We start from the raw sequence: 22,045 nt of genomic DNA, 5'->3' as shown, positions 1-22,045 counted from the left end.
GAAACCCATTCAGCCTACTTTCCTTAATTAAAAAAGAGATGAGGAAAAAAAAGAGATTTTTTTCTCTAAAAATTATAGCTGTTATATACATCACACTAAATAAAACAGAAGAGATGGGAAAGATAGATGCAAAAGAATCAGCCATATACAGTTCCTTTAAATGAGTCTTGGGACCCAGCAAATCATCATTTGCTAAGGCTCATCTGTGCTCATTAAACTAGACCATAAGCTCCAGGAAGGCAGGAGATGTGTCTCTCTTGTCCAGCGTGGCATCCATAGTGCCTAGTTCAATTGAGCACCCACAGCAGGTGTTCAGTAATAGTTTGTTAGATGAGTGAATACAAATGCAAACACTTAGAAGTTTTGTTTAGTTTTTTTTTTAATCACAGTCGAAAACAGCTGGCTTCATGGGCATGAGACCCATGAAATTGCACAGGGCCCCATGCTCAGAGGGGCCCCTAGTTTGGCTTAATGCTTTGCTTTTCTCAATTCTCAATACTATGAATAAGAGCTCTACCAATTATCTAGCCAAAATAACAGAAACACACATTTCTATAAAATATCACTAAGTGAATATTTTAGATATATATGAATATCAAATTATCCATAGAGCTTTATCTTTAAAATTGAAAAATATATTTCAGGCTGACCTGAAGTTGTGGATCGTGGTTTTTCTTTCTGAAAATATGCTTCATACTCTCTGTAGACAGTTTTCTTAAAGGAGGTTGCAGAAGTATTCGAACTGGAAATAAAATAAATTTGCAAGGCTTACATGACATCTACTTCGCACATGACAACAAAAGATATCTCTCATGTCCTCAGACTTTTACTAGAAATAACAGTATTTTTAACTGCAGTTTAGAAGCCCAAGGTCTTATAAATATGAACAGTAAGCAAAGTTAATAAAATAATTATTGGTGTCTTCAAGAATATTCTGTTGTGATAACCGTTCTTTCACAAATTTAGTCTGCCCTAACCAATCCTGTTACTCAGAATCAATTTTCTAAAATAGAACCCAAGATGATAGTGTGAACCCAAACTTTAGGCTTAGATTTTAAATGATTAACGACATGACCAAATCCTTTATGAATAAATATGTGAGCTGTTTTTCAACTCATCAATCAAATACAGTCTTATGTGACTGGGGAACATTGTAAGGAACTATTGATTTGGTGGACTCTATTTCTCGCTGAGAAGTTGAAGATAGCTAATGGAGTCAAGACCCTGAGATTCATATAGGAAACAAACAAATGAAAAAACTAAGTCTCAGAAAGTTTAAGTAACTTGCCCAAGGAGAATCAGTTGATAATGGCAAAGCCAGGATTCAAAAACCATTGTACAGTCATCCCTTGGTATCTGTGGGAGGTTGGTTCAGGATGACCCTGGAGCCAAAATCTGTAGATGTTCAAGTCCCTTATATAAAACAGACTAGTACAGTTATCCCCCTGTATCTGTGGGTTCCATATCCACAGGTACCAAGGGATGACTGTTTTCATGGTTAAAAATTCAGAGAGAGGGCAGCAGGGAGAGTACTGGGATACTTTCCCATCCTTTTCTTCAGTGTCTCTAAAGATGGGCACATGATTCCTATCCTTGTCTTAAGCTCAAAGATGAAGGAAAGATAATTAGGGGAAATTTCTTACCAATGTCTAAACCAGTTGCCCATATTGGCTTTGTTATGCTTCCTAATCCAGAGAGTGGCCCCACTATAATTAGGGCGTAACAGAGAGGGATACTAATCACATTTGCCATGATGTCTATGTAGCACAGAAGCTAAGAGAACTGGTTGTAGATTCAGAGTGTCTGGGTTTGAATCCTGTGTCTACCCCTTGTTAACTATATACCTTGAAAAGTTCATTTAATCAATTTGTGCCTCTGTTTCTATCATTGTGAGCTGGGACTAATAGTAAAATCTCCCTCACAGAACTGTTACAAGCTTTAAATAAGTTAATACCTACAAAAGGTTTAGAGCTGGCACGTTGTAAATATTCAATGCGTGTTAGCTAGTAGTATTTTAAAAATATAATGAAAATTGGATTTGAGCTTTTAGGTTTTCCCGGAGAGCAGAAAAATCTGTAATTATAGTCATTCTCATAATTTTAAAATGTAAGATACAAGAACTGTGTTAATATTTGGAAACAGAATTAAAGGAGGCATGAGTAAGTATTTTTGGAATGGCTAGCTATTGAAGGTGGTGGGTTCTCAGTCACTGGAAGCATTCAAGTAGAAACTAGACAACTATTTGCTAGGGGTATTGGTGCTTTGGGTGTGGGGAAAAGTAAGAAGTTAAAACATGAAAGTTGAAAATGAATTAAACAACCTCATAGAGTTTTTAGAGCCCAAGACCCCTAGGATTCTGTATGTTAGTTTGTGTCCCTAATGTGAAGGTCCATTTTTATTTCTCTGTGGTGGTAATTTTGTGTGTTTAGTTTTATGTACAGTTGAAACGTAGCTCCTGTCCCTAACCTTAGATCTTTAAATACAGGAGTATAGGTGACAGTATAAAATCTTTACTAAGAAAAATTAGTCTTTTATGTGGAGTAATTTTAATAGAGGTGTGTTTCCTAATATGTTTCCCTGTGTATATTATGTGTGCATACTGAGGTATATTTATTTTAATTTGAACAATTGAATTGCTATTGGCAAATAATTTGTCTGAAAGTTAAAGATGACATGAATTCAAACAATATGCATGATGAATTTTCCATTTATGAGGACTATTTAAGGATGATTTATTCATAATAAAATCATATAAAGCTAGAACACGAGAAAAAATACATATGTATTTTTTTCAATATCTGTTACTATATACATGTGATTGAACATGTTTCCTTAGGGAAATTTTCAAAACCATTCACTTCAGCCCCAGAGCAAGAATGAAAGATATATTTCACCTCTAAAAGGCACTGTCCTGCCAATATTACATGAAATAAGGAAAGATCTTTACTTTGTGCTAAAATACACTTTAGCAAAGGATGGAGTTGTCTATGTTGATTTCTTTATAGTGAGTATCATTAGCTCTAGATGTAGGACAATTTAGAACAAGTTCTTAGTTTAAGCAGCCAGATACAAGGTTAGACTTTTCACATAAAAGTACTAGAAAGAAATGACATGATTTGAGGTTCAAAAATATGGACAGTTGGTCTGGATTATCACTGTATGGTTTTGACTCAGTACTTGATACCAGAGGAACAACTCTTCCCAGAATTCTGGAAACTCAGCCACAGAGAGGATAGGATGACAAATCATGGCTTCCTATGTGAATTCACCATATGAATCAGGGTTTTGCCCTATGTGAGTCTGCCTCCAAAATTCTGCTTGTTATTCTTGTTGTTAATTACAGAAGAAAGAACAAACTCCAAAGCATAAGCACAGTGTGACACAGGAAAGCCAGCAACCAAGTTAGTGTTCTACCCAAGAGCAGGACAATTAATGTTGGAAAGACTGCTACTTCCTTTGGGGTTTCAGTCAGCAGCAGTTCTCTAAGGGTGTGGGTGTGACCTAGATTATCACCTTGAAATACAATATTTTAAATGTATTTAAATGTACAATATTTAAATAAGAAGTCCCTCCTTTTTTGTACAAAAAAAAAAGAGGGACTTCTTATTATTACAAGACCAAGACGCAATGCCCTCCAAAATAACCCAATTACAAAGAAAAGGTTTTGAAAGGGTAACGTTATACACTAAAAGGCTTAAAACGTTACAATATCTTCTTGGCAGATTGCTTTGGTTTCGAAACTGTAAAAGAGGAACACATCGTTCACAATTGCTTAAACTGTGATGTTAAGTTACAAAAAAACTTAAGTCACACTAAGAGGTTTACCATTAAAAGAAATAAAAACATAACGAACTGGAAATATTGAGTAGAACCTATGATTTGTTTAATTTCTGTGAAGTCTTATTTTTAACCTTTCAGTTAGGAAAAATAGTTTGCAACTCAAATACAGTTTTATTATTTAACCCCCCTCTAAGTCACATATGCCTTTTAATAGTGACTCTATCAAAATAGCCAGAGTAGACCATATCCCAGGGAGTGATTAAGAATGAGAGAAAAATGAAGAGTCACACGAAGCAGAAAAAAGGTACAAGAACAACAATGTTGCATTTTTATGAACTGATGATGTTTTGAAAGTCATTTATAAGAAAACAACAAAATTAAAGCAGTTGTTATCGAATAACCTGCTTATAATAAAGTATACAGTGTACACCTTTAGTTTTAGAAGATGAAGGTATGTGGACATGGAATAAATAATATGTAGCTAGAAGTTTAATAAAATACTAGACTACTAAAAATCTGGAACAGGAGTGAAGAGGTAGGTACCTGGTGCTTTTGAATCAATCAATATATTAAATCAACTATCAGTCATACTAACAAAACTGTATTAACAGCAAACTTGAAACAGCATCTAGCCAAACACTATTTTCTATATCCTCAGAATGATAAACTTGTATTATTGGAGGCAAAATGAGCATCCACCAAGCTTATTTTATTCATTATGCTCTTCTATTAATTGTATTTACCTACCTGAAGTAAAAAAAAAAGCAATGCAATTGCAAAGGGAATGCTCTCTAAAAGAAATAGATTGTCCTCCCTGGAGAAGCCCACCGGTCGCCATGCCTGCCTTACCTAAGGTATGTGGACTCGGGGCGATAGTTCCAGCTGATGCTCTGAGCAGCCACGTAGAACTGCCTTAGCCGCGCTGCTTCAGCCCCTAGGCTCCCCCAGCCTGCCCAGCTGGAGCCCAGGACCACGAGGACCCAGAGGCAACGGCAAGCTGGGAACATGGTTCCTTTCCTGCCTCTGCCTCAGCCGATTGCGCCCGGCTTGGCCGGGCTTGGCCGCTGTCGGGACTGCAGTGAGCGCCGCGCGGCTGCGGGTGGCAGTGTCCTCCTCCTGTACACCTCCCCCAGGCGTCGCGGCAGCTGCAGCCCACGCTGTCCCCACCTCCTGGGGCCTTTCCAGGCTGGGGTTGACTAGGTCACTGCTCCAGATGACAGGAGGTATTAGGGAGAGCAACCAGGTTAATGACTGTTTTACTACCAGTGGAGAAAGGGCAGCAATCAGCGGCACTAGCAGGCAGGGCAGTGCTCAGGGATTCATGAGACGGGGCAACACTGTCCCCCCGCCCAGCTTCCATCTGCTGACCCCACGGCTCAGTAGCCCCTCATCAGACCCCGCCACCATAAACACTGCCTGGGGCAGAGTTCACACTTACCAGGCGCTCTGCAATTCCCAGGGCAGTGGGACCCAAATCCCTTCACCACACTGCTCTCCTTCTGATCTGAGGAAGAGGGCCCTATGCCCTGTTACTGGGCACAGAAATATTGTATTTTCAGGTGGTGAAGAAGCAAGGGGATGGTCACGTGAATGGGGCCTGCTGGCCTGGCCCACTTTACTGACTTCTACCCATGCACAGTTCTGTCTTTTAAAAAATATATATGTATATTGAAATATAGTTGATTCAATGTTGTGTTAGTTTCAGGTATACAGCAAAGTGATTCATATATGTGAATATATATATACATATATGAATATATATATACATATAATTTTTAGATTATTTTCCACTATAGGTTATTATAAAATATTGAGTAGAGTTCCCTGTGCTATACAGTAGGTCCTTGTTGTTTACCTATTTTATATATAGTAGTGTGTATATTTTAATCCCAAACTCCTAATTTATTGCTCCCCCCTTTCCCCTTTGGTAACCATAAGTTTGTTTTCTATGTCTGTGAGTCTATTTCTGTTTTGTAAGTAAGTTCCTTTGTATCATTTTTTTAGATTCCACATATAAGCGGTATATGATATTTGTCTTTCTCTGTTGCACAGTTCTGTCTTGATAAGGGCCCGTGGCCACCTAAGGCAGTGACAGAGGAGAGGGCTTAAAGAGCTTCACTGAGAGAATCAGACCAGATTTCAATCCCACTTACTAGCTGTGTTCTCTTGGATACGTTACACAACCTCTCTGGAGCTCAATTTTGACACCTGCAAAACAGGGATGATAATAATAGTTTTTTCCAATAGGGTGGTTGGGAGGATAAAAGAACACTGTGAAGTATATAATTCCTAGCAGTTGGAAAGCACACAGCATGTGTTGATTACCATGATTATATTTTTCCTGCCTCCAGGGCCCTTTATGTATCTCGGAGGATCTTGCTATTTCACGTGGCCTTAAGATATGATTTTGCTATTTATAGAGAATCTGAAAATTATCTTGTCTGAAGCATCATTATGACTTATCCCGGGTCCCCTGAATCTACATGCCTCCAAGCTTCTATGATTTGTCTCAACAGATTCAATAAATTGTAATGTAACACCTCACATGAGATCTCTATGATGTCTTCAGTCTCCTCAACATATGGTCTCTGTCTTTGCTTCTTGGCCGATATTATTTGATCAACTCAGACTGTCCACTCTCTAAAGTCCAATCAGAGATCTATCTCCTTGATTCTGGGCCAACTTGACTTTTCCATTTTATGAATTCCTGCCACACGCTTCAAATAACATACTGATGTTGACTACTCTCTATCACTTTGTATTGGTGTCTATTGTGTCCCCAACTAGATGATAAGCTATTCAAGAACAGGAACGGTGAATGCCTTATCCTTCTGTATCTATAATATCAGTGGTTCGCAAAGCTGATAAACCATCAGAATTCCCTGGGACGATTTTACAAAAGGCAGATTCTGACTCAGGAGACAGGGTGATAATCATCGTCCTATAACACGGAGCCTAGTGATTGGCATAAAGTAAGCAGTCAGAGATGCTATGTACAGTATAGGAGTGAAACTTTTTAAAAGCAATGTGTCCCTAAATCCCAAGGGTACTACCAAAATTCTTTTTTTTTAACATCTTTATTGGAGTATAATTGCTTTACAATGGTGTGTTAGTTTCTGCTTTACAACAAAATGAATCAGTTATATATATACATATGTTCCCATATCTCTTCCCTCTTGCATCTCCCTCCCTCCCACCCTCCCTATCCCACCCCTCCAGGCGGTCACAAAGCACGGAGCTGATCTCCCTCTGCTATGCGGCTGCTTGCCACTAGCTATCTACCGTACGTTTGGTAGTGTATATATGTCCATGCCACTCTCTCACTTTGTCACAGCTTACCCTTCCCCCTCCCCATATCCTCAAGTCCATTCTCTAGTAGGTCTGTGTCTTTATTCCTGTCTTACCCCTAGCTTCTTCATGACATTTTTTTTTCTTAAATTCCATATATATGTGTTAGCATACGGTATTTGTCTCTCTCTTTCTGACTTACTTCACTCTGTATGACAGACTCTAGGTCTATCCACCTCATTACAAATAGCTCAATTTCATTTCTTTTTATGGCTGAGTAATATTGTATATATGTGCCACATCTTCTTTATCCATTCATCCGATGATTTACACTTAGGTTGTTTCCATCTCCGGGCTATTGTAAATAGAGCTGCAATGAACATTTTGGTACATGACTCTTTTTGAATTATGGTTTTCTCAGGGTATATGCCCAGCAGTGGGATTGCTGGGTCATATGGTAGTTCTATTTGTAGTTTTTTAAGGAACCTCCATACTGTTCTCCATGGTGGCTGTATCAATTTACATTCCCACCAACAGTGCAAGAGGGATCCCTTTTCTCCACACCCTCTGCAGCGTTTATTGTTTCTAGATTTTTTGATGATGGCCATTCTGGCTGGTGTGAGATGATATCTCATTGTAGTTTTGATTTGCATTTCCCTGATGATTAATGATGTTGAGCATCCTTTCACGTGTTTGTTGGCAGTCTGTATGACTACCAAAATTCTTGCAAAATCTTGTAACCTTTAGTTAGACTTTCATCATTTTTATTTGCATTTTTATTTGCATTTTTATTTGCATGTTTACTTAGTCTGTGTGACATGTTCATTGCCTCACATTTCACAGAGAGGACAACTATATTGTTTGGCTCTATATTTTTTGTATCAGTTTCAGACAACTACTGTGTAACTTTCAATAACTTATTTATTAAGCATGTGAATTGAAGAACGTGTAAAACACACTCAGGTGATGAAGACATTTTTCTGCTTCTCTGATTTTCTTGTGTGTTTATGGTGGTGGTAAGATACATATTTGCTCACTGAAGGGTTGAGCTTGTAATTGGGACTACTGTGATTGTGCATTACATTCATGTATGAAAAGTGACGGACACAGATCTTATTCAACAAAATGTCAAATAATAGAACATGGCATTTGGGGGAATCCTTTTAATTAGACATTCGAGTATTGATCTTTGGGTCCTCTGGGGGAGAATGACCGGTGGAGGGAAGGTCTACAGTGACATGTACCTTCCTGTCTCGATCCTTAGTCTTCTGCAGCCTCTGGTGCCATCCAGAGGCTCCTCTTGAAGCCTCGCAGCAGAGGTCTAAAAGCCTTCACAAACAGCAAGCAGTGAAGACCCAGGAAATCCTACAGAAATTCCCTCAAGTCAGAGAGGCCTCCTGCCTTCCAGCAAAGTAGAGGATGATTTCCTCCAATCCAAAAATAAAGAGGCATTCTTATTTTTCTGCAGTCTGGTCTTCTGGTGAGTCAGATGCTCCAGGCTCTAGTTAATTAGTATCTCAAGAGACAGCGGGGGCAAAGCCCACAGATGACAGCAGAAACATTCAGTCCCAGCTTCTGAGGCTTGTGTTGCAGGAAGAGGAACTGGAGCAGGAAGGGGTGATGGGTGGAGAGTTGGGGCTTGTGATACAGTCCTTCTGCTCTGGTCCACAGCTAATCTAAAGGAAATTCCATGCCCTTTATTCACAAGTATTTACAGAAAACTGCGGCAACTAAGCTACAGTTATAGTCAAGTCTGTCGGGAAGGCTGATGTTCAAAACTAGGATCCTGTGGAGGTTGAGTGAGGTGACCAAGAGAAGGACGGGTCTCTGAAAATGAGACAAAAAATTAAAATAATTATATTTTCCCCAAAAAGATAAAAGAAAGCTCTCATCCTATGTACCCCCTAAGGCTTAGTATAATCTTTTTCTAGATTCCAGATATTCTGCCATCTAGGCTACTTCTCTTAGGAAACTCAATCATTCACTGAGCTTTTTGGGAGAGAGACGTTATCATATGACTTTTGTTTTCCTAGCAGGTCACCTAGGGAATTGGCTCCATAAAGTCTGTAACATTTTTTCTAGCACTCGTGACTTCTGGTGATCCAGCAAAGCTGCAGTATCAGTACCACCTAGCAGCCAGTAATTGAGTGTCATACATCCTGACATAGGTTCTGTCTCATTAGAGCATTTCTATCCTGGAGGAAATGGAAATCTTCTTATGATCTCACTTTCTATTGTCACTCTACTGCTATACCTGTCCCCTACCGCCAACACAATTTCCTGCATGGTTTGAACATTTAATACATGGTTAAAATGTGACTCATGATTATATAAAGAAAAGTCAAGCTTTATAGTCTTCCTTTTTCCCCTACTGTTCTATTTTCTTCAAAAATACTTTCGTAGATAACTTACCTTAAGGGCTTGGGTCAAATGCAGCATTTGTAAAAACTCCGTATGTTCCTAGGTGGCTAAAGAAGAGAAACACAAGGATGACCTGCCATATTATGCTCTGTCCTTGACCCCAGTCCTGCACATAGTTCCTGCAGAGACCGTGGATTACCATCCCACCCCTGGAATTCTCTGCTTTTAGTCAGAAAGAGGAATAAAACCAAAGAGATTTTCAAGATCCCACTTAACAGCTCTGGGTAATTTGCGTTGCACTTTATACCCATGTTATTGTTGATGCTTTGGGTACTGAATACTTGCTATGTCCCTGCTGCAGCTTCTTCTTGGTGAATTATAAAATTCCAGCCTTGATACTTGATCACGTGGCAATAGTTTTCAAAGAATGGTAGTACTGCTCCCTATAGGCATTTTTTGATTTTCCTAATGATCGAGACTTACTATTGACATTTAAGCAGGGACCATGGGTGCTGGATGTCCTAATATGCTTGGGGCGCAAAAGAATTCTCTTACACACTCCACATAACTTTAGAATAGCTACTCAACGTTCATGGAGGTGAAAAATCCCTGAGCCTGCAACTTAACTGCTTTACATATAAATATTAAATTTTTTGTGCATCTTTTAAAGTGTAATTGCCGTGTGAATTAAGGGAAGATAATAATAGATTTTCCAACTCTTTACCAGAGTTGTTCATCATTTAAAAAAATCAGGTTGGTGTTGGCAATGGTTCTGATATTGCTTGAATCACTAACAGAATATTCCTCTCAGTTGACCTTTATGCTGTTGCCGTCATAGTGATTCTATTTGAATGAAGGTACAAGCATCTGACGACCCCATAGCATCTGCTAGTGTAGTGCCTCAGCTCTAGCATTTTATTTCCAAGTCACTTTCCCTTGTATTGCTCCTTTATATTATCATTAGGGCACCTATTGATTTTTTAAAACATTATGTAGGGCTTCCCTGGTGGCGCAGTGGTTGAGAGTCCGCCTGCCGATGCAGGGGACGCGGGTTCGTGCCCCGGCCCGGGAAGATCCCACATGCCGCGGAGCGGCTGGGCCAGTGAGCCATGGCCGCTGAGCCTGCGTGTCCGGAGCCTGTGCTCCGCAACGGGAGAGGCCGCAACAGTGAGAGGCCCGCGTACCGTAAAAAAAAAAAACAAAAAACTTATGTATTGCTAGGACATACTATCTGTATATTTTCGGAACTAGTCAAGGGGACATTGCCAAAGATTTGTTTCAAAAAGGGGTCATCTGTATAATCATTCTGACATACTACAGTGAATTAAAAAGTCAAACTAGAAAAACTTAATCATAAAACATTTCCATCTTACCTTTGAGGGTTCAAGGGGCTTTTTCCTTCATCTGAAATAAGCAAGAAGACACAGAAGATTGGTTTCAGAGTAAAAAATGAGATGAGGGAGAAAGGTCATCAGTGATAGGGATTATTGGGGAGAGTCAGCAGACTGATTTCCAGATGGGCTCATTATAAGAGACGTGTAGGGAACATCCCCTCCCTAAGAGGTGGGACCTGTTTTAGGCTAAATTGAACGTTCAACGATATGCAACTCCAGAGTGCGCTCATCTTTCTCCTCTTCCCTTTCAGTAACAACCTCTCCTCCTACCTCTGGTCCCTTCCTTCATCTTCTTCGCTACTCTTGGTTGTTGTTGAGACCATTGGTTCTCGAAACTCATTTCTTTGGCACTGGAGGGCCTCTATCTTTGCATCCTTTGTCACACTCCCTCAGTCATTATTTGGGCAAGCTAAGCGAGTAAGAAAATCCAACCCAACATAACAGTGGATGTTTTTCTCCCTGGATCACATATGTGATTGGGGGCCTCCTGTCTTAATCCAAGCAATGGACTCTGATAGTGGAAACTTTAAACATGGCAGCAGGTCTGTCAATCATCCCATGGGTAGATATGAAAGGAAAAGCATCTCATGCCTAAATACATTTAGAAAATATTAAGTGACATGAAGATGAACAAGTATATTTATTACAGGGCCTGACTGAGCCTTCAGTGTAATAATGAAAGTGCACTTTGAATTTGCAGGGGAGGGACACAGTATGCAGCATTTTCCTAGTATTTGACCATAGAATCCTAGAAAGTTTAAAATCAAATTGGGACAGGTCAAGGGAAAATTCCTCATCTCCACAAATGAATTTATTTATTATAAAGATATTGGAGGATGGGTGGCTGCTGGTCCCTCTCCACGGTTCAGAGGGTTCCCTGGAAATGTCTCAAAACTAAAGAAAGAGCTTGGGGAAAATGCTGGAATAGGGTGATTCCTACATGGTAATGGAGATGAGGATTCAGGTCTTAGGCGCTCTCACCTCTGCCTTCCGGATTTGGTTAACCAAGCACAGATGTTGCATGGAGGGACTGGTTGTAGCTTTTTGGTCTTTAAGTAGTGTTATTGTTTGTCTATTGTCCTATTTACTCACTCACAGAAGAGTATATGAGGGAACATTAGAAAACCAGCCCAATGTGACGGTGGCTTTGTGAAGGGAGAGAGCATGAGAATAGGAAACCAGGGGTTCTTCCTCTGAGCAGTTAAAAATAGGTAGGGTGGGAGGGAGGGAGACACAAGAGGGAAGAGATATGGGGATATATGTATATGTATAACTGATTCACTTTATTATAAAGCAGAAACTAACACACCATTCTAAAGCAGTTATACTCCAGTAAAGATGTTAAAAAAAATAGGTGTGGAAATCTCAATTCCATGAGAATGCTGGCAGGTACTTTTAACATAGCCACTTTCTGTTCCTGGATTTGAGCATCCCTGACCCCTCTGATACCCCCACTTACTTTCCATGAGGAAAGATGAAGAGACCCATTAGCTTATTAGAAGAGGATTGGCTTATTATTGGCTTCTCTTGTTGCGGAGCACAGGCTCTAGGCATGCGGGCTTCAGTAGTTGTGGCATATGGGTTCAGTAGTGTGGCGTGCGGGCTCTAGAGCACATGCTCAGTAGTTGTGGTGCATGGGCTTAGTTGCTCCGCGCCATGGGGATCTTCCCGGACCAGTACTCGAACCTGTGTCCCCTGCACTGGCAGGCGGATTCTTAACCACTGTATCACCAGGGAAGCCCCTTGTTTTCTTTTAATGCAAATGTTTTCAGACATGAACTACTGAAGTTGTCGTTTCACTGCCCTGCCCCAAATCACATGAAAGAAGAAAATAAGGAGAATATTCTTTCCTATTTACCTTTTTGTCTGCAACGCTTTCTTAGCAGAGCCAGGAGTAGCCCACCCGTCACTAAACCTGTTGTAGAAGCCACTGCTCCACCAAAATAAGTCAAGGCTTCCTGGATAGTCAATGGCCCCGCTGCAAAATAAACACATGCACGCGTGCAAGACATAAGAAGGGTATCGTGCAGAAGACCATCATTCCCCCAGGAGGTCCCCAGGAACTCTAAGATGTGAGATCAAGTAAGTCATCAAAGGTCCTGGCAGTGCTAACAGCCCAGAACAAAACATCTGGAAGTCATAAACCACTGCAACAGAATGGGATGCACGCAGGGCCTGATTTTCTTCCTAATGCTTAAATATCAAACATAATTTCCAAAGGAGTCAGGGTAAGGACTCAATAAAAGGAATTAGATGATTAAATGGTAGACACAATAAATGGAAGTTTGGATAAACAAAGTAAACTTTGGGTAATTGTGGCGGGGGGGGGCAATTGAACATTTTTATGTGATGAAAAGTAGTTACAACAAGCTGCTAGAGAAAAGAAATGAAAAAAAGGGAGGGGGATGACATAAACCTTACAAACAGATGGAGCTTAATTAAGGAAGATATACTGTATTTTTGGAGGTATATGTTAAACAAAGATCTTCTGAGATAATAAATCAGGATTCTGCACTAAATAACCTTCAGTTTAAAACATCTTGAAACTTCAAGATGTACTACACACAGATTATAAAGAAATGAGAGCATTCATTTCACAAACTGGAGCTTTGAAAAAGGAGTGGTGACTGTTTACACAGAGTCACTGAATTTGATTCCCACTGCTCTGCACGAGGTACAGAGATGCTGTCTGATTCATTGTGAAACAATTATTAAATGCAGGGGGAAACCCAGTGATGGAAAGCAACCACTGCCAGATATACTCAGAGGAGAAACACTGATTTCATTATTTTCCATATCAAAGCGACTTCCTAACCCAGATGAGAAATAAACCTTGGCAGGCTGGCATGATAGCTGACCACTGGCCATTCTCTTGGCACACTGTTCTCGCTGAGCCGCTAAGTAAACGGCCCTCTGGGCAACGGAAGCTGCAGGTGGATCCATAGCTGAAATTTCCCCGAGGGTTGGAGCAGTTCATCACGATTGGCTCAGTCACGTGTAGCTTGGAGCATTTGACAGCTGCAGAAAAAAAGAAGGCAGGAAAAACAAACATATAGAATGAACATAAAAGAGATTATGGATTCATTTGAAACCTGGCTAGCATTGCCATTGGATGAGGTAGAATACAAAAGATCAGAAAGGAAATGAGCTACTTTTGACATTCCCACTAGCTCTTCCAGCATCACATGTACTAAGATAGCCACTCAAAGAATGATAACCAAAGAACTAGGATGGGCACATAGTGGCAATTCAATAAATACCTGCCAGTGGATTGGTCGATCTTACCTACCAAAATACTATTTATAAAATTTTGCTTCTCAAAAATACTGTTGTCCTAAATGTCATTATTACTACCATTGACAATAAGCTGGCATGTCAGCACATATTTCTTAAAATAACAAGTGTTAAGCATAGCTGGCCTCTGGACGATTGAAAGAGGTAGAGACTTCCATACTCGTTAAACTATTTGTCAGGGAATTTCAGGCTATTCTCCTAAATTTGTGGATAGAAAACTAAATATAACTCAAATTTAACTCAACTCAGGAAACTGAATTTAACTCAGGCCAATGTTATTGAGCAACAGTGACATTTGACATTTGCAAAGCACTGTGCTGTGCTTCCTAGGGAATACAGTGATGAAAGAGACACAGTGCTTCGTGCAGAGGGCGATAGGTCTTCAAGAGGTATCAGTCATGATTTATCTTTTTATTTAGCTTCCAATTATGAAAATATGGAATATTTACACTGCCACATCATTAACAGAATTGTAACTTATATTTCACAATTCAGATAGCTGGTCTCGTGTTCAGCGTGTGTATTGTTCTAACACATTTTGGACATTTACGTATGTTTCCTCCTTTAGGTCTTTGAGTACCAGGGCATTACCTCGTGACATAAGGAAGGGGAAAAGTTGGTATGCTTCTTGTACATTGCTTCTAATTGGGATTGGTGTGGATTTCATGGAGGAGCTGACACTTGACGGGGTCATTGGGGTTGGATGGGATTTCGACAGGCATGTACAGTGACTAGCTTGCTGGAAGATAGCATCAGAACTGCCTGTTCCTTTTCACATTACCTCTGCATGCTGGAGCTGCTGCTGTCCATTGTCCAGAAGGTCTGCATCGGAGAGCACTATCTCCCATGAGTGTGAATCCAGCTTTGCATCCAAAGTGGCAAGTGGTATTCAAACCAAAGGTTCCCAGACGATGCTGACAGGACATTGTTCCTTGCTTTGGAGTGACGAGGGATGGGCATTGCACCTCTACAGTAGGAGCTGATACTATGTTGTGAGAAAATGTTTCAATTTAGAGAGCTCCCAATTAGAAGGAGCACAACAGAGTTAAGACTGACATGGGGGGCTTCCCTGGTGGCGCAGTGGTTGAGAGTCCGCCTGCCGATGCAGGGGACACGGGTTCGTGCCCCGGTCCGGGAAGATCCCACATGCCGCGGAGCGGCTGGGCCCGTGAGCCATGGCCGCTGAGCCTGCGCGTCCGGAGCCTGTGCTCCGCAACGGGAGAGGCCACAACAGTGAGAGGCCTGCGCACCACAAAAAAAAAAAAAAAAAAAAAAAAGACTGACATGGAATAACTGCCTTCCACTCCTTTCATAATCAGGGAGGTTCTAGCAATAGCTCCTTAAGGAAGTTAAGGAAAACTATTAAAATCAGGTATGGAAAACCAGATGAGAAAAATGATCTAAAATTGTCCTTGGAGAGATGATTGTCCTGGCCAGAAGAAGAAATTGGAGGTTGGGGAGGGGGGCGTCAATGTTACTGATACTAAAAACAAAACAAAACAAAGCCAGAATAATTGGTGCAGAAATATAAGAAATCAGTAGAAAGAGAAATATGTATAGGCCAATTGCTTGCTCAGTGCTGCTTTTTTTTTTTGCGGTACGCAGGCCTCTCACTGTTGTGGCCTCTCCCGTTGCGCAGGCTCAGCGGCCATGGCTCACGGGCCCAGCCGCTCTGCGGCATGTGGGATCCTCCCGGACCGGGGCACGAACCCGCGTCCCCTGCGTCGGCAGGCGAACTCTCAACCACTGCACCACCAGGGAAACCCATCAGTGCTGCTTTATTGGGAGATGGTATTGTCCTCTGGCCAAAGGTCAGCATGAAATGTGAGGCATGGATATTGCCACTGGCTGTCACTAACTTGCCACGTGGCAGAAAGATGGCAGTTGACCCCTCTCCACTTCAGTTCCTTGATTTGAAACACTGGACCAGTGACTACACCCCTAGTGCTCTCTCCTGGCGATGAAGCAATGGAAACCATTCAATCAACTCAACAAAGCTCTTTGAGACAAAGAGGCCACAATTACGAAAGAAAATCCGTGCTTAAGAATCGGTGTTATCTTTTATTCACAAATGTGAAAAAGTCCTGTCACTCCTTATACATTTTTAAATCCAGGCTGTGTTTCCTAGACCCCAGTAGATAACCCACTTCATGACAAGAAGTGGAGCTTTCACAATAATAATGATATCATGTGTACCTGTCATATACTAAGAGTGTATATAAGTGTTTGTTATTTTTGTTGAGGAAATTTCCAGAAGAAGAGCTGTCCCGGCAAGTGTATCCTGTTTTACCGTCACAGGTCGGTCGGGGTGCTGTCCATCTTCCAGAAGCTGTGCATTCAACATGGCTGGACCCCTCCAGCTTAAAGCCCTCGTTACAGGAGAAATGGCAGGTGGAGCCAGCAGTGAATTCTCCGTGAGAGTCAGGACAATCCAGGCTTCCCTGCTCTGGGGCAGACAGTTCTGGACACTTGATGGCTGGAGAAGCAAATCAAGAATGTCACAATCTCCAAATTGATTTGGAAGCCCTGTTTTGCACCAAATTTATTCATTTTCAACAAATATTAACTACTTATTGAGCTCCCACTGTGTCAGGTGTTTTGCTAGGTAGCAGGCGTTTCACAATGAGCACAGCAGGTCATGAAGTACAAAGGGCAGGGGGAGGGACGGTGGGCTTGCAGAGAGGAGTATAGGAAGAAGTCAAGGATTTAGGCAGTCATCCTCAAGAATTCACAATTTCCTCCTCTTCTCTCTACACCTGCTGCTTTAGAGACCTCAGAGCCTCCCCCCAGCTCTCACTGTCCTATCTGTATAAATGCAGTCCAAGTTTTCACTTCTGTCCTTCCTCCTGCCTGAGACTACTTCCGGTTAGATATCCTGCTGTCTCCACAAATTCAACACGTCTAAACCTGCAATGATCATCTTGGGTCCTAAACTACTGTTTCTTCCATTTGGATCCCCAGGCTTTTTTTTTTTTTTTTTTTTTTTTTAACCACAGTTTCATGGCACAGGAAAGCTCAAAACCTCCTGGTGAAGCTAGATTAGTTCCTGGGAAGTCCCTGAACTGACCTCATGTGTTCTTGCCTCTGGTTCTTGGCTCGCACTGCCCTAAATTTCTTTCAATTTTTACTGAATAAAATCCCACCCATCCTCTAGGATCCAAATGAACACAGCCTCTCTTAAGCCTCTGCTGATCACTGCATCCTGAAGTCTTCTCCTCTGAACGCATCAGTTTTTTCTTTGAACTCATATGCTGTCATATCACATGTCATCTCTTCCCTCTTCTCCTGGATAGAAAGCTCCTAAAACCCAAGAACCATAAGTCTTTGTGTCTCCCACAATTCACACTGCAGGATCTCAAGAGGTGGTGCTCAACCACCATATGCCAAGTGGATGTGGAATTTTTAATTTACTATTTCCCCAAAAAACTGTTTTGATAAGTTATTGCAGTTACCTATTTCTCTTAGGATCATGTCTTTCTCCCCACGAAGGTCTCTGACGTAAGACTGTTATTTATCAACAAATATTGGATTATTGACAAACTGAGGGACTATTCTTTCTTTAAATCCAAGACTATCTGAAAGCAACGCCTTGGTCAGATAAGGCTCATTTTGCTTAGCTATTTTGCTTTTAAAAAAAAATCTCTTGAAGTCCTATGTAATACCTCATGGAAAAGTGATGTATTGGCTTTTATGTATTGGCCCACGTGCTTTTTGGTGGCAGGCTATTCACTGAAGGATTGTGGATCCTTACTGTGTGAACCCATTCAAACAGCCAAAGTAACATACTGAATTTCAGTTTAGAACTCTCAAATTTTTGAGTAAGTAATAAATCCATACCTCTCATATCAATTCCATTTATCAAACATTTATTAAACCTATCTCTTGGTGTAAGTCATAGACATTAAATCATTTACGAACATTTTCACTAAAATAACTTTTTCAATATCTCCAAGAATTTCATATTTAAACCCAAGAAAATACATAATGTCAATTGCATGAGAGCAGGGACCTTGTCAGCTCTTTTCAACACTGTATCCCAGGCAACAGCGCCTGGCGCAAAGTAGGGGGCCCAAAAATATTTGTCAAATGAACGAATAAGTTAGCACAATTTAATTTGGACTCATTCTAACAAGTATTTTTACATGGTGTGAAAAGAAACAAGAGGAGTTACTATTTTAAAAAATGGATTTAAGTGACCCCTAGGATACAAAGAGAATTACTACAGCATTAAATCTACTTGGAGGACATTGCTTTGGTCTCAGTCTTTTTCTGACAAGGTTATAGGTATAGCCTTTTGTAGTTAGGAAAGTCTCTCATCCTTCTTCTGTAAACATGAACCTTGTTGAATCTAAGGACTAACTTGTGTAAGGAAGCATGTTCTCCTGTCCGAGGGGACGCTTTGGTGAGGTTCATGGAAGCCTAGCCCAGAACGGGCAAGTGGTGGGCACTCAGCAAACATGGGCTGAATTAAATTTGTGGAGCTGTCAAGGAAGTTGTTGGAGTGAAGGGGCCTAGTGCGGATGTAGAGGAAGAGATTTTTACTACGTAATGACCTCTGTGGGTAACTTTAAAAAGTAGTCATATTCTTGAGCCTCCTCTAAAACTTTACCAAAACCTGAGTCATTACAAGAAGAATAGAAAATGGATAAGGGTTGCTTTTATCACCATACTTAATGCTCTATATTTGTGGACTTAAAGGCCATGCTGCCTACTGGCAAGGTCTTCATTGATATTTTTCTGTAATCCATGAAGTAGCTGTACATGATTGCCTGTGACTTCAGGAATTATTGGGATCATCAGCACTCTATTATTATCTAATGACATATTTAGTTAATTCTCTGTTTCTTTGTATTATCTCTTTTTACTTGAGTTGGATACAGTTTTGTCAAGAAGTTTTTGGAAAGAAGATGTATTATAAATAATAAATTTAATTGAGTTGGCTGTTCTAAACTCAAATTTTAAAAATAAAGGCTAGGAGTCTTCATGGAGTCAGAGAAATGTTGGGGGAGTGGAGAAATAAAACAGATGTGAGCGAGCCAGGCCAGAGCTTAGAGGGTACCAGTTGGCTATATTTTAGAACTTGGATGAGCAAGGATGTGGCAGAAGGGCAGAGCTAGGATTGGGATTTGAAACCAGGACCCATCCCTCCCCATCAAGGTGAGGTTGGTCATTAGCAGTTGGATCCAGCAGCCAAACATGGTCTCCAGAGGGCCAATGACAAAGTGATTGGGAAAACAGTAATCTGTGTCAGGATAGTGGCTCAACAGGTGGTGACACGGGGGACACAGAAACTGGATATAAGCAATTCAGCACTGCTTAGGTTCAGGGAAAGGAATTCAGGTCCTTGGGGGGGGGGGCGGGCAAAGGCTGGGAGGAGACTGGAAAATACAGGCAGAGCTCAGGTCCTAGAGAGACCAGGAAACTGGCGTTCTAACTAAAAGGGAAATATCTGTGGACTTACTCAAAAAATGGAACCTCACATTGTGCTGTGAAGCAGGAGACTCAGCATTGCACCTGCCACACCACCCCTCCTTACTTGGTGGCCCTCAGGCCCCTATGATATAGCCCAGGACTCTGAAAAAGACCATGTGAAAAATCAAGGTTCAGTGCTGAAGGGTTAAAAATTCATGGACTCAGGCATATGGGCAAAGAAGAGGAACTATGTGCCTAAATCTAGAGAATACATTTAGAGAATGAGGTAGAAACACAGGTACCAAAGCCAGAGCTAATGATCAGGGGCACACAGGGTTGACAGATCCAAAGCCCATAGTTGACGAAAGCTGCTGCCCCTGGTCAAGTTTTGTTCTAGACACTGGGCAGGGCTAGGCCTGAAGGGTGGTGGGCAAATGCCACCTCGTGTGGAGAAAAGGAGGTGGAAAGGAGTGAGGGGAAGTGGGGGCTTCAGAGATTACAGATTTAACAACCATGTTGATTGCATATATGATTTAAACTTTAGTGAGATATTTCTTAGGGATTTTTTATCCTTTAGCTTTAAAACAGAATGTGGAAAAACAGAGCTTATGATAGATGCCCATGGAATAAACAAACGAGTGATTGAGAAATAAGTGACGAAGCCCTAATGATATCAGCCATAAATGGTCTAGATTCCTCCGGTGGCTTGTAGTATATCTTTTTAACAGCGGGTGATAGCATTTTATGTCCTTCAGTCTACAGAATTCGTGTCCAGGGAAGAGACCTCAGAGTTGTTGTTGTTGTTTTTTTACATCGTTATTGGAGTATAATCGCTTTAAAATGTTGTGTTAGTTTCTGCTGTGTAGCAAAGTGAATAAGCTGTATGTGTACATATATCCCTATACCCTCTCCCTCTTGCGTCTCCCTCCCACCCTCCGTATCCCACCCCTCTAGGTGGTCACAAAGCACCGAGCTGATCTCCCTGTGCTATGCGGCTGCTTCCCACTAGCTATCTATTTTACGTTTGGTAGTGTATATATGTCCATGCCACTCTCTCACCTCATCACAGCCTCCCCTCCCCGCCGTGTCCACAAGTCCATTCTGTATGTCTGCGGCTTTATTCCTGTCCTGTCCCTAGGTTCATTAGAACCATTTTTTTTAAGATTCCATTTATATGTGTTAGCATACAGAGACCTCAGAGTTGATCTTGTCCACTCCTCTCCTTTTGGAATTGAGAAAATCAAGGGTGTGACGTGATTTACATGGTCCATGACTCCATGGAAGAGCAATACAGGTCTTCTTTGGATATTAATCTAGTGCTCATTCCACGAGAAGGAATAAGTATTTAGCTCTTTTCACGAATAGATTTCTATCAACATATTTTCTCATTTGATCCCTCTCATTCTCTCATTTGATCACTCATTTCGGCAACTAGACAAGAGCAGTGGAAAAGAGTAAATTTACAAGTGACTGACCCGGGATTTAGAAACCTGCCACTGTGTGGCAGTGTAGTATAGTGTTGTGGTAAGAGCTCTGGCCCTGTAATCAGGCTAGACCTGGGCTTGAATCCTAGCTTCTTACTTCCTATCTATTAGATCTCTGCCAGCTATTTATCTTCCATTTCCTCATCTTTAAAACGGGGAGAGTGACAACCATGTTAAGGATAGTTGTGTGGACTGAATGCAAAAATGCATATGAAATAGCTGGTACTTATTTACACAAGCAATAAAAATTAGCTATCACTGCTGGTATAGTACACAGAACAATAGAACAATGGCAACTTTTGAAAGTAAACATGAGCTATAAATTAATCAATTCATAAACTTCTATTTTAGAGTATACTATATACTAGGTAGGTGTCAGTCAGATGTTTCGGGGGAATCAAAGACCCTTGCCTTTGAGGATCTACTAATTCCTTGTCAATAGGGCTTGAGCTTGAATAAATTTAACCAGTAAATGATAAGCTTCGATTCAACAGATACTTGTCACACACCTACTTTTTTTTCTGTCTAGTTGCTGCAGGAAATACAAAGGTGAATGCGGCACAGATGCTGCCCTCAAGGAGCTCCTAATCCATATAGAAGTTGAGCGAGGAGAAACATACACCAATAGTTAGACTGTGAGATCCTTGAGGGGTTGGGATGAAATCACATCCACCCCTGAGTAAGCTCAGTGTCTGGGGCTTAGTAGTGCTCGGCGAAGGTGGATGTGGGAATGAATGAGTACGAGTGTAGTAGAAAAATTCTTTATGATGAAGTAAAAGTCCCAGTCACATAGCTGAACTTCATCACTTACTAATAGTGTGAATTTCGACGAATTACATAATCTCTGAGCCTCTATTTTCTCATCTGTAAAATAGAGACAATACTGCCTGTCCTCATTATTTTAGAATTGTAATAAACATCAAATATCACAGTGACACTAAAACACGTTATAAAACTATGAAATGTTTAAAGTTATTATTATTATAAGACTATTCAGAGAAGACTTCCCTGGTGGCGCAGTGGTTAAGAATC

At 40.9% G+C, this 22,045-nt stretch overlaps 2 protein-coding genes across 3 annotated transcripts in view; both read right to left on the bottom strand.

The window, feature by feature from the left end:
- The window catches only part of F5 (coagulation factor V), an 86,430-nt gene extending 81,489 nt beyond the window's left edge, over positions 1-4,941 (bottom strand). The window contains exons 1-2 of one of the 2 annotated variants that reach the window (XM_082833176.1): positions 4,630-4,941; positions 651-742 (exon numbers count right to left, since the gene is read on the bottom strand). In XM_082833176.1, coding sequence (XP_082689302.1) covers positions 651-742; positions 4,630-4,787 — 250 coding nt within the window. In that variant the 5' untranslated portion in view covers positions 4,788-4,941. The remainder of the gene's footprint in view (positions 1-650; positions 743-4,629) is intronic. The other variant, XM_082833175.1, reaches the window with a different exon arrangement.
- A 3,699-nt stretch (positions 4,942-8,640) lies between these two features.
- The window catches only part of SELP (selectin P), a gene marked incomplete at its 5' end in the record, with an annotated part of 30,379 nt that continues 16,974 nt past the window's right edge, over positions 8,641-22,045 (bottom strand). Inside the window, 7 exon segments of the mRNA XM_082858463.1 lie at positions 8,641-8,895; positions 9,481-9,536; positions 10,803-10,833; positions 12,682-12,801; positions 13,656-13,841; positions 14,899-15,102; positions 16,408-16,593. Coding sequence (XP_082714589.1) covers positions 9,482-9,536; positions 10,803-10,833; positions 12,682-12,801; positions 13,656-13,841; positions 14,899-15,102; positions 16,408-16,593 — 782 coding nt within the window. The 3' untranslated portion in view covers positions 8,641-8,895; position 9,481.

The sequence above is a fragment of the Leucopleurus acutus genome (genome assembly GCF_964270905.1).
Source record: "Leucopleurus acutus genome assembly, chromosome: 2".
Lineage (NCBI taxonomy): Eukaryota > Metazoa > Chordata > Mammalia > Artiodactyla > Delphinidae > Leucopleurus > Leucopleurus acutus.
The sequence above is the reverse complement of the archived record's forward strand: the minus strand, read 5'-3'. Positions and strand labels throughout refer to the sequence as shown.